Raw genomic sequence first — 13,877 nt, forward strand, 5'->3', positions numbered from 1 at the left:
TAATATGTGTGTGTGTGTGTGTGTGTGTGTGTGTGTATAGCTTGTAATACTCTAAGAAATACCATCTTATTTATATAATATATTTAGGTAGTGTAGCCTACCCCGTTAACAAAGATACATAGAGATGGGATAGGTAAATATATAGTTCTTAATACATGTGAGAGAATGCCATATTATTTATAGTATATTTTACTTCTTCAAATGTCTTCATATCAAGACTATTTAAGGTAGACAGCATTGAGGATTCTGCATGAGTTTTTTGAGCATTTATCTTAAAAGAAAGCCCTAAATAACTACAACAAAGGCATTCAGTATATGGCTGATTTAAAGCCCAGGTCTTTTTTTCCATTTCAGGTCCCCTGAAGTCATGGGTTTGCTGGCTCCTGCTCAGAGTGACAACACCCTGTGGATTCTACTGGTACTGGCCCAACCACCACAGAGCCCCACTGGAGCATGGAGCCAGCCTAGAGAGGGTCAGGTAGGAACTGTTTTTTCACTTTATGGCACGGTTTTGCCAATTGGAAAAAGTAACTTTTATACCCCAAAAGGGTATATAAAACATTGATTATTTTTGAAAAAGGGCTTTTCAAAACTGAGCCATATTGGAAAAAATCAGCATTTAACTTATCCTGTGCAAGTAGGCTCTATTTGCTATCAGCTTCCCCACAGTGGTCAGATCCATAGCCCTGAAAAGCAGGGAGTAGTAGTTGTATGAACTGACTCTTTTCTATATGTTATGTAGCTTACAAGGATCATCGTACTAAATCCCCAATACATACTGCATCCTTTTTTATAGATGTAGAAATGAGATTAAGATAATTAAAATAACTTTCCCAGGATTACACTATTAGTGAATGAAAAGCCATTCAAACCCAGGAAATACAGCTGAAGGAGTCTTGTTATATCTTAGATTATAACGGTTTGTTTTTCTACAATTGAAAAAGCTCTGGTGTTTAAGGAATGAAAGATTTACTTAATACCAAACTGTAAATTTGCAAGAAATACATAGTAAATGACTATGATATACATTGAACTTAGTACTAAATGAAGTATGACTCAACATCTATTTCTACCTTTAAAATAATACAATTTTATATTTCTCAGAGATATCCAATAGATTATACAAGCAGTTCCAGCAGTGAGCTGGTTGCTATTCTGATGGTTTGTGTTATCTGCAAGTATTTCTGCAGCGGGAGTTATAGGCACTTATGAACACCTAGTATTAGAAAAGCGTACCACTTAATGTGTTTATGTTACAGGAAAATAATAATTCTAAAAAGAGTTGTATGTCCCCAAGGTTATAAGTAAAGTAAATGCCATAGCCAGGAATTCTAAATATTAGCTTTTAAAAGATTTTGGGTCAGTGCGATGGCTCAGTGGGTAAAAGGCTCTGTGGCAAGGTTGACAGCTAAAGTTAGGTCTTCAGACCCACAGCATATGCAGGGAATTGACTCCCATGGTTGCCTTCTGACTTCCATGTCCACACACAATACACAAGCACACAAAGTAAATAAAAATGTAACTTGGAACATTTAAAGATGTAAGAATAACAAGTGATTCTTAGAAACACACGTATGAGAGGCTAAAACAGTATAATGAAAATGTTTTAGTTAAAATGGGATTTTGTTGTTGATTTAATATAAGCTTTATTATTTTAAGTGCTGTTTGACTAAAGTACAGTTCTGTAGGGATGATAGCACCAGAGATCTTTTTTAGTTTGTTTTAGTGATACTTTCTAAGTTTTATTGAAAGGATATAATACATTTTACTTGAAGATTTATGCATTTCATAATGTAGAAAGACAAATAATTGAGAAGTACATTTCTTAGTGCCTTTAGAGTTGTCTTTGAGTTTTTAGTTACTAAAGGAGAACATAGGGAAATGTGAAACCAATCCAGAGGGATGAACTATATTTTGTAAAGGACTCTTTAGGAGATTTTTCCTATGTTTAATTAATTGATTTTGTTTTTGTTTTTGTTTTTGCTTTGAAAAGTGTAACTTCTGGAGACTAAATGACCTGTTTTTCAAAACAGTGCAGGTGCCAATGTTAGATCTAAAATGATTAAGTGAGAAATCATTTTAAAAGGAAAAGTGTTGTAGATTAAGGAACCGATAAACACTACCATTCCCACTTTCCTTCTTGCACAGTAAAGACTCTTAACCACATATTGTGGTGAAGGTGAGTGAAAGCTTCAGACTTATAGCTGGCTTATCAAATCCTCTGAGCAAACTGGTATGACAAGAGAAGACGGAAGATTTGAAGAATAGAAATGATGTTGGAAACAGGCTTCAACCTACAAACGCATGCAGTCAGTGCTGCAAATTTCATATGAAACCAGGATATATTGGGAAATTTCTCTTAGCTGTTCAGCTAAAGATGATCTTCCTACCTGTTTGGGGGAATGAGATGTCATATGAGCACAGCTGGTACTTAGCCAGACATGCCTTATTAACAACGTTCAGGAGGAGCTAGGGCGAAGGATCTTCGGTGGGTTTTTGTTTGGTTGGTTTTGTTTTTGTTTTTGTTTTTTCAAGACAGGGCTGGAGAGATGTCTCAGAGATTAAGGGCACTGACTGCTCCTCCATGGGTCCTGAGTTCAGTTCCCAGCAACCACATGGTGGCTCACAACTATCTATAATGTGATCTGATGCCCTCTCCTGGCAGGCAGGTGTACAAGCAGAGAGAGCACTGCATACATAATAATAAATAAATAAATCTTAAAAAAAAAACAAAACAAAACAGGGCTTCTTTGTGTAGCCTTAGCTGTCCTGGACTCACAGAGATCCACCTGCCTCTGTCTCCAAAGTGCTGGGATTACAGGCATGCACCACTGCGACCAGCTAGGGCAAAAGATCTTAGAAATGAGGGAATCGTTTTGCCCTGTTGCTGTAGCTCTACCCTGGGGCAGTGGAGCTTCTCTGTGTTGGGTATCCTTTGTCCAAAAATGCTTGAGACCAGAAGTGGCAGGTTAGTGGGAATATTTGCATACACCTAGTAAGGTGTCGAGGGGGAGTACTCCAGACTAGGCAGGATGCTCTTTTGTGCTTTCTGTACATTTGGTGCCAACATCTAGGTAATTTTATGCAGTGCTTTTAGTGATTCTGTGTTCTAGTTGTATTCAGTCACAGGTTAGCTGTGAAAATTCCCACTTCTGTCATGTCAGTGCTTAAAAAAAAATTTGGATTTTATAAAATTTTCAGATTTTTTTCTTTTTCTTTTTCTTTTTTTTTTTTTTTTTAAGCAAGGGATCTGTAACTTACATTTTCCAGTATATTTGTTAATGTACTACATCCCTGTGCTGACTAGGAAGAGAGAAGAATCTACCTAAAAATGTGCTGACTATCAGAATTAAGACTTGCTAACACCAGACAAGTGCCCTTTTCATTTATATATGTTGTTTTCCTTTATTCCAGTGTTTTTAAAAACTAGAATCCCATAATGAAATACATTCTCACATAGAGATTCAATATGTCCAGAAAGATCAAAATAAACTTGTTCTGTTTGAAGCCAAAGTAGAATTTAGAAATCACAGGCCATTAAGCATTCTTCTTGCTTTTCTTTTTCTACCAGGTACCTCTATAAAGAAGCCTAAGCTTTCACAGAGTATAGTTTTATTATGCACAATGTACCATAGAGTTTTTAAAGTTACATGTTTCTTTAAAGGTATCTAATTCATTGGCTATCTCCCTGTAAACCACTTTCTGTTGTTAAACATCCTGACTCCTTATTCAGCTCATGGTATAGCAAACAGCATCTCACAAAGCCTAGGAAGCATCTCATTTCATGCCTTGACTCTCCCAAAGCCCGATGGAAGCCATCGTAAGAGCCGGGAGGGAGTGTAAGAAGGGCCAGGCGGTGTTTGGAGGAAACACCCTGTTTCTAATTATCTGGCACCATGTATCTGTGCTGGGTGAATTTTATTAAAGGTATGTGCATGGAAGTAGAATGATTATTTTCTCAACTCCTTCTCAAGATTGCTCACAGCTTGCCTGGGATAACTCCTTAAGCACATGGCCCTGCTTACTCACTGCTTGAAAAACAAAGCACAGTGCTTACTTCTCTTCCCTACCCTTATACATTTGTTTCTTAAGTTTAGAGATTTTCATGACATTGCTGTGCAGTTTTCTGCTGCTTACTTTTAAGTTGAAATCTCATTTTTGTTTCAGATTCTCCTTCTTCTGTGGTTAACAAACAGCTCGGATCCATGTCACTTGATGAGCAACAGGGTGCGTGCAACAGGAGATGCGCTATGCCCATCCATCCATAGTTCTATTGCAGTGCATAAACAAAGTTCTTTCTCGCTTTTGCTTAACATATCATTTTGATTATGGACTAAATTATCCTGTGTGGTATTGTGCACAAAGGCCTCATTTGGCCTAAAAAATTATGTTCTGTGTAAGCTCATTTCTGCCTTCAACATTTTATAACAACTTTCAAGTCTTTCTTTTAACAATTTTTATTTGTTATATATAATTCTTATTATAGCTATATATTGTAAAAATAATATAGAACTGTGGTTTAAGGTTAGCATATTGCCCCAGTGCTCTTTTAGAAGCTATTTAAACATAGTATTACTAGGTTGCTATGGTAGCGACACTTAGTTTTGTGTCATACTTAACTAATGGTGAAGACAAGGTCTTTTATGTAGCCCAAGTTGGCCTTTAACTACCAGTGGTTTTGCTTAGCTGGCGTCCTGAGTCCTGGGCTTACAGGCATGCTGACCCCCCACTCAGCTCTGATACCCAGAGAAAGATGGAAAGCTAGGCAGTCAGCAGGGAAGATCTCTTTCACTACCACTGGCACGTGTTTTTGAAGTGGCATAGGTATAGATTCAGAAGCAAAGGCGTGAGGAGAACCAGATGCAGTCAACATGTTATCAGTCAAATTTTGTTAGTAGCAGATCTGATACAGTGCAGAGAGCAGTTGGTAAAGGAGGACATTCTGGGAAAAAAAAAGTCTGAGTGCAGAAAGGAAGGCTGTAAGAAGCTAAAGTGTTCCCTTTAGAGTTAAGGCAAATAGCTTATTATCTCAACTTAGAATTCTTTAAAGGATTCTAAGTACTTCGTGATCCAACAATGTTAGTGATATTAAGCCACATAGAGTAACTTGAATCTATGTGTCTGTCTACCTACATACCTATCTACCTACCTATCTATATCTTACCTACCTACCCATCTACCTACCTACCTACGTCCCTATCTATCTGTGGTCCATGTGTGTGTATCAGGGGGCCATGTCATGGTGCAGTCCTGCATATTGTTCAGAGGATAATTTTCAGGAGTCAGTTCTTCTATGCTGTATGGTTCCAGGAATTGAACTCAGGTCAGGTGTGGCTGTAAGCACTTTTACTGCTGAGCCATCCCACAAGCTTGAGTTCATTTATCTCAATTGAAAAGGGAAAATAGGTATCTAATAAGTTTCACAAATTTATTTTAAAAAATTATGAGTAAGCATGAAATCTGGAAGATTTGGCTGGCTAAAAGGTGACAGACATAGGTGGATCCGCTGTTCAGTGATGAAGGAAGTTAATATTGCTGCAGTATCTGGTATAAAGTAGATCTAACTTTAACCTTCCTAGAGAAATATCCAAAAACTAAATTTACAAAATTAGAAACTTCTATACTTTCAGCCTTAAATTATTTATTTAAAAACCTTTTGGTAACATATATTATTAGGTTTGTTTTGTTTGTTTTTTCCTGTTCTTAAAAAATAAAGCTAGACATGGTAGTTCTTTCCTTTAATCCCAGCACTCAAAAAAACTGATGCAGGAGGATTGCCATGAGTTAGATTGAAAATCTGTGTCCAAAGGGTGGAGAGTAAATATAATGAGCAAAATTAGCCAGGAGGAGGGAGGAAAAAAAATAAATGAGTTTGAGAACTACAAAATTAAGCATGTTTTATCTTTACACAGAGTAATAAAATAGGATACAATTACAATATCACATATTACACTATACCCAAATTCATGTTTAGTTAACCATATAGAATAATTTCTGTAGATTTATATTGAATATTATACCTAATTCAGTTGGTACTTCATTAATATATAATTTTAGGACATAAGAAAGAGAAGATTCAAGTTTAACTCACACAGTTTTGCCCTCACTGCCTGGGTGAATGGTGATACCATTTAGTGAGGCTGACCAGCCTAGAGATAATTAGATGGGTCTTTGTTTTGCAGACTGTGTAACGTGATTTGCCATGTTGTCATATATCCAGCTGGGTTGTATGAGGTCAAATATCAAGTGTGGTTGGCATAAGCTATAATGCTAAAGCCATTTTAAATGTTGTTTTGTGATAAATCCTATGAGCAGAAATGCCCTAACGATGGGCAATAACCTAACCCCACGGCTCACCTACAGCAGTGTGTGTTCTCTGAAGATAAACTGTACTGCAGAAGTTAGAGAGCCTGCTTGTCCCCAGTCTATCTAATATAATAACTTTGCAGCTGCTTTCTCATGGCTAGTCTAGCCACAATAATAAGAAACAGAGTGAACCTTTGAAAAAATATACTCTCATATTATTTATCCATAAAGTTACTTTAACACTTGAAAACTCTGAAGTCCGTGCCATGTCTGATAAGCAAACATGGGCTAGCCTTTATCTTCCTAACCATATTTTTGGCCATTCTGCTCACTCACTGTGTTCTTGCCACGCCTCCTGAAGTCTGCCACACTCTGAGCTGCTTTCCCTCTCAGATATCTTACACACTGTTCCCACTCCCAAACTACTTTTTTGATGTTATTGTTGTTGCTGTTAAGCAATTTTCTACTTACTCTTTAAGTGCCAATTTCTCAAAAAATATGGCTTTTCAGTATATAATATTTTCCCTTTTGGGGACTTGTTATTTGCTCTTAGAATTGCAGTCATGTATTTATTTGTTTGGAGGATTGTTTCATATATACCTCTCTCCATATTCTGTATGTGTTAATTTTATTCATTTTCATATATAAAAGTCAGACCATTTTTATCAATACCATTATTTGTGCAGGGTTTGTTTTTGTTTTTTGAGGAGCTGGGGCTTGTTTTTTGTTTTTTGTTTTTGTTTTTGTTTTGGTACTAGATAGGGTCTCACTATGTAGTCTTGGCTAGCCTAAAACTTTGAGAGTTCAATTCATATGCCTCTGCTTCGTGTGTTGGGATCAAAGGTGTGCCACCATGCTGGAGACACAGGGTTTGTTGAATAAGTAAGTAGAGTAGTGATCAGAGCTATGGAAATTATTTCAGTTTAGAGAATTCGGCATAACAGCCAAGTTTACGTATTGGAAGGTTCATTTGGGCAGTAGTGCTGATGAATGAATGGAGCATAGTGATTGAAGAGTCAGGCCATATAATAAGTTACCATAATAATCCAGGTAAGAGACAATGAAGAAGCCAGCCTAAGGCAGTCGGAGTGGAAAATAAGTAAATTTTTTAAATCCCTGTAAAGTAAAATGAATAGGATTTGGGCTTGGAGTGGATTCTTTGTCTTGTCTGGTATGCATTAGGTTGCCAGCACTATGAAGAGTCAAAATAATGACAGCAATGGGGATAATTGCTGATACTAGTGATACTTTCAAACTGGTTAGCCAGAAATTGAGAAAATTATGTCTAAGAATCTTGGTAAGACTAGTAAGCCATCAGAAAGATTCAGCTTTCAGGAAAAGCAAATAGTCATAGGGAAAAGGAGCTATGTAAGATAACCTTAAATGTCAGCTTTGAAGTTATCTTAGTGTGATTTCTCTTCCTATTAAGGAATACTTAAAGTTTAACATGGTGGTATCTTTTTGTTGTTTTGTTTTTATTTTTAATTATTTATTTTTATTTTATGTGCATTGGTGTTTAGCCTGCACACATGTCTGTGTGAGGGTGTCAGCTCTTTGGAGCTACAAACAGTTGTGAACTGCCATGTGCATGCTGGGAATTGAACCCAGGTCCTCTAGAAGAGCAGACAGTGCTCTTAACCACTGAGCCATCTCTCCAGCCCTAGTGGCATATGTTTTTAATCCCAGGACCTGGGAAGCACAGACAAGTGTATCTCTTGTGCGTTTTAGACCAGCCAGGTCCGCGAAGTGAGACCGTGTCATTAAAATATATCTAGGGAAGAATGAGGGAGAATAGAAGGGAGGTCGGGGAGACGGAATTAACTTACAAGGAAAGAGGTTTGCCTGAGAGCTCTGGAGGCATCTGCTTGCCTTTTAGTAAGGGTCATGTGCTACCATATGCTACTCTGTGCATTGCAATAAATAAACAAATAAATAAGTATGGATGGACAAGCAGAGGCATATTGAAGACAAATGTCAAGTAGGAAAACTAGAGGTAGCTAAGGAAACCATATTTGGTTGGTAACTGCTTATCCTACAAGTAACTTAATATAATCCTCTGAGGAAGATGTCACTCAGTTCTGCAAGGTGACATGAACCCACAAGTGAGGACTCTCTATTCATTATGCAAACACCTGTCTGCAGTATAGACAGCTAGTGATGTATGTAATTATTCAAAGGTAAAAAGGTCCATCAGTGAGATGAACTCATTGAACCATGTAACCTTTTTCTCTTTGGTAATTACCCCGATTTAAAAAAAAAAAATCTGGGAACTTCTTTTAGGAAGAAAACAATATAGAAAGTACCTGGTCACCTAGATAATGATAAATACACATTCTGCTGCATAGACATCAAGCCTTAAAATAATGCTGTTTATAAGTATGTGAAAGAAATAAAATGTGGAGTCAGGCTTCATTGCTCAAACTGATTGACGTCTTGTGCTGAAACAGACCTGTTTTAGCCTCCACGACAGCTGGGACACAGGAGCACATCTTCATTCCTGACTTTGTCTCAGTTGTTTCCTTTTCCTTTAATCAATATAGTTTCTTTCTTTTTTTTTTTTTCCAAGACAGGGTCTCTCTGTGTAGCCTTGGCTGTCCTGAACTCACTTTGTAGACCAGGCTGGCCTCAAACTCACAGTGATCCGCCAACCTCTGCCTCCTGAGTACTGGGATGAAAGGCATGCACCACCACGCCCGGCTAATCAATATATTTCCTAAGTAAACAAAATGATAAAGAAAAATATCATTGTTACTTGAGTAAAATATTTTCTCATATTTACAAAATGTAAAGTTGTGGGTAAACACATGGGTGGCTCTCTTGTGCTAATTATGGACAGAGTATAATGATATCTATGATGGGTTTTGCTGCCTAGAAATAATTACATATGATATATACAACTTTTAACATATGATTTTTAGGTATATTATATATTCTCTCATTAAAAATAGTATGGAGAAAATGGAAGAGAGAATAATGTAATTATATTATAATCTCAAAGAATAAAAATTATAAAAACTAATAATAAAGGGCAGAGGATATAGCTCTTGATTCATGTATGCAAGGTCATATTCACAAAATTTAAAGCTGTGTACAGATACATGGATGTTTAACATCTATACATTAGACATTAAAATATATGTTACATATGTATATTCTATATTATACATTATATAGCAACAATAGCCTATATATAACAAATACATACATATATATTTATAACATATATGTATATTATGTAATTGTATATATGTATAATGTGTAATTATATATAATATGTAATTTTATATATCTATAATTTTATTTGAGACAGGTTCTCACTATGTAGTGCTGGCTGATCTAAAACTTACTTTGTAGACCAGGATGTCATTGAATTCACAGAGAACTGCCTGCCTCCACCTCTCCAGTGCTGGGATTAAAGGTGTGCTCCAACATGATCCCCTTTGAATACATACACACAGCAGTTTAACACTCAGTATGTTCTCCATGCTTGGCCCTAAATTAAATTCAAGTATTGTTGAGTACCTGAGACTACAGGCATGTGTTGCATGCCTATAAAAACAATACACTTTAATGAGAAGTTAAATTTTTTGTTTTACTTCTGTGTCTAATTGTCATGCTTATTGTCCTAAAAGGAAAATCTTTTATAAATAATACATACTATATAAAATATGTGTTCATTAATATTATTGCTTGTATGTTATTAAAGTTTACAAATACTTTTCAGAAATTTAGGCAAGTTATTTATTTTTGGTTTTTCAAGGCAGGGTTTCTCTTTGTAGCCCTGGGTATCCTAGAACTCACTCAGTAGGTCAGGTTGGCCTTGAAATCAGAGATCCTTTTGCCTCTGCCTCCCAAGTGCTGGGATTAAAGATGTGCACCACCACTACCCCTTATTTAGTTTTTTTAAAATATTTTTTAGAAGAATTAATTTGGGGGAGGCAAAGAATATATAGTTTTGTATGAGTTTAAGTATTTTCCACGATTGAGCAAATTGTTTTACACTTATTACAGTGAAAATTGTTAAGTAAATGCTAATAAAATGACTGTGTCATTTTACCTATGTGGGCTTCTGTAGTGTTAAATAATTGGTTTATATAGGAGGCTAGTCAGTCATCAGAACCTAGGAAGACCAATTTTACTAATTCTTCTGGGTAGATTGAGAAGTGGAGAAATTAGACTTGTCATGAATTAAATATATATTTCTTTAAGAATCGAGTTTAGTACAGCCAAGGCTACACAGAGAAATCCTGTCTTGAAAAGCCATAAGAAAAAAATCATACTTTCTTTTTTCAAAGATTTATTTATTATGTATACAGTGCTCTGCCTGCATGTACATCTGCAGGCCAGAAGAGGGCATCAGATCACTTTATAGATGATTGTGAGCCACCATGTGGTCGCTGGGAATTGAACTCAGAACCTCCGGAAGAGCAGTCAGTTCTCTTAACCTCTGAGCCATCTCTCCAGCGTCCCCCCCCCCAAAAATCATACTTCTATACTATTACAAATTAAAGTTTTAATAATATTATCATGAGAATATTATGTTAATGCCTATTTACACAACACTTGAGAATTGACACCAGGACCTTGCATACTCTAAGCAAGAGCTATATCTTTTGTCCTTTATTATTAATTTAAAATTTTTTTTGAGACTAGAATATAATTATATTATGTCCCTCTTCCATTTTTTCTGTATCATTTTTATTGGTAGAGTCTAAATGACCCAGCCTGGCCTCAGACTTGATGTCGTTCTGCCTCTATCCTTAAGTAGATGCTGGGTTTACAGCCACTACCATGTCTTACTCAAATAGTATTTTAGGTAGTCATTAAATATATACTGAATTTAAATTTTTTAATAAATAATGTTGAAGCCTGTTATATTAATGGGAAACATCAGTTTACCACCTCAGAACATGTCTATAAATAGTATATTTTAAAGTCTAGTGGACAAAAGATAGTGAGATGAGACTTCACTTTAGATTCTGTGTATTTGTTAGATTTACTATCTACCAGTTGGAATGAAATGACTAATATGTTCTGCCTCATTTGACAGTAAAGACAAAAATTAAAAGTGTGATAAGTATTAAAGAAATATATATATACATATATATATTTATATGCATGTATCTTTTGTCTGCATGTATGTCTGCACATCATGTGTGTGACTGGTGCCCATGGAGGCCAAGGGAGGCATGGAATTCCCCAGAACTGGAGTTACAGGTGGTTGTGAACTTCCATATCTGTGCTGGGAATCAAATCTGTGTCATTTGTAAGAGCAGCCATTGCTCATAACCTCAGACATTTCTTCAGCCTCCAAAGGGCATCTATTCTTAGCTAAAGAATTCTAAGCCGGGTGTGGTGGCACATGTGTTTAATCCCAGCACTTGGGCAGTAGAGGCAAGCAGTCTCTGTGAGTTTGAAGCCAGCTCTCTACAAAAAGTTCCAGGGTAGCTAGGGCTATTACACAGAGAAACCCTGTCTTGAAAAACAAAACAAAACAAAATAAACAAACAAACAAGCAAACCAACAAATGACATTCTGAGAAAACCCATTTTGGTAAATTGTATATAGTCATACAATGCTAGGAAGAGTGGATTGAGGAAAGTTAGAAATAAGTTCTAATCCTTGGATATAAACACACACTAGTACTGCATTTGAGAAGCCAGATTCTGCATTGTGTACTGTTTCTACCAGAGACATGGCTTATCTGCAGCTATATGGGAATCCTTAAAGTCGGAAGTCTGACCTTTGAGTAACCACTGGAAGACTGCACTTCATTCGTGCGGTGGTTGGCCAGTTTAAGCCAAAGCTGAGGAATTCTTTAAGAGTTGAAAGGAACAGTATTTATCACTGTACTCATTTTATGATTGTATGAATATTGCTCCATTTTATGACTGTGCTTGATTAATTTTGTAAATGACTCTAAGAAAGAAGTTGTGACTGTTAATTGCCTGGAGACTTCTTGCTAAGGAGGGATTGGCAGAGTGTTGTACAAATGTTAAGGAAATGTTTCTACACTGTTCTCTTCCTTGCTTTTGTTTACTATATTTCTATAGTAATAGCATATGAATTTATGTAACTGCCTTTTAAATTTTCTTCAAAAAAGAATAGGTTTTTGGGGGTTGGGGCTGAGGGTTGGTCAGAAGAGCAGTGTTGAGTTCCCTGGAGCTGGAGTTACAGGAGGTTATGCGTGACCTGTTGTGGGTTCTTGGAATCGAACTCATGTCCTCTAGGAGAGCAGTACACTTGCTCTTAAAGCGCCCTCCCTTTTTTCCCCCTCAGGACAGGGTCTCACTGTGTAGCCTTTGCTGGCCTTGAACTCAGATCCACCAGCCTCTGCCTCCCTGGTGCTGGACTTAATGATGTGTGCCACCATACCCTCTTCTTTAACTTAGAGGGAAAATAAGTGACAAAATATTTTGTAAAATATTCTGAGAGAACCAGTTCCAGCTCTGCTTGTGTCCTTGATCATCCCAGGCTAATTTACCACCTACCCCAGTCACAGCAGCCTTAAAACAACAGTGGCTTTGTCATCAGTGGGACAAGAATCTCAATGGCACAACTAAAGGGAAAACTATGTGTAGACAAATGACTCAGTCTTGACACTATTGTAAAAGAAGAAAAGTAGCTCATTGTTGTACCAGTCTTGGAATGGATGCCAAGAAAAAGATAGCCCAGACGAGTTCTCTCTTTGGAGACAGCCAGCTAAAGGATCTGATATTTGGCTTTGTGTGTCCAGTTCTATTCCGTGTCTGTTCTCATGTCTCCACAAGATGTTAATGACCATCAAATGGGAAGTTTTAAAGTTCTGTTTCATTCTGTCCTTGAATATCCATTTGCTGTTTGGGGGAGAGGGCTTTGAATAGTCTCTACACTTTCTGTGGCTTTTTTTTTTTTTTTTGCCATTTTGTTTGAATGACTAAATGATTAATTTAGAGACAGAGACTTATTAAGTAGCCTTGACTGGTTTAACACTCACTATGCAAACCAGGGTGTAGTCAAATTTAGAGCAATCCACTTGTCTTTGCCTCTTGAATGCTGGGGTCATAGATGTGTTCAGCCTGGCCCAGCCAAATGGGAAGTTTTTCTTTTGAGACAAGGTCTCACTCTGTAGGCCTGGTTTTTACTGTGGAACACAGGCTAGCCTTGAAATCTTGGAGGTCCTCCTGTCTTAGCTCCCAAAGTGCTGGGATTACAGGTGTGAGCACCATGCCCACCTTTATTTGCATATTTATTTATTATTTGTTTGGTTGGTTGGTTTTTCAAGACAGGGTTTCTCTGTGTAGCCTTGGCTGTCCTGGACTCCCTTTGTAGACCAGGCTGGCCTCAAAAGTCACAAAGATCTGGCTGCCTCTGCCTCCCAAGTGTTTGGATTAAAGGCATGCGCCACCACACATTTCTTAAGACATTTTATATGGTTGATGCACCCTATAAAATTTTAAGGTGAAATTACTGTCCATTATTAAGAAATAGCTTTTTAGAAAATTTATTTAAGAATAAAAACTGAAATATACTAAAATATTGAAGGAATTTTTAGAAAATCCCAAAGCACAGGACACTGCTGCGGTGCCATG

General features: G+C 36.9%; 1 protein-coding gene across 3 annotated transcripts in view; it reads left to right on the top strand.

Annotated features, from left to right (window-relative positions):
* The window catches only part of DCAF6 (DDB1 and CUL4 associated factor 6), a 100,947-nt gene that overhangs the window by 60,264 nt on the left and 26,806 nt on the right, over window positions 1-13,877 (top strand). For 2 of the 3 annotated variants that reach the window (XM_084790048.1, XM_084790049.1), the window contains one exon: window positions 4,168-4,227. The exons of the other annotated variant lie outside the window; for it this stretch is intronic. In XM_084790048.1, coding sequence (XP_084646174.1) covers window positions 4,168-4,227 — 60 coding nt within the window. The remainder of the gene's footprint in view (window positions 1-4,167; window positions 4,228-13,877) is intronic. 3 annotated transcript variants of the gene reach the window in all.

The sequence above is a fragment of the Acomys minous genome (genome assembly GCF_964271855.1).
Source record: "Acomys minous genome assembly, chromosome: 1".
Lineage (NCBI taxonomy): Eukaryota > Metazoa > Chordata > Mammalia > Rodentia > Muridae > Acomys > Acomys minous.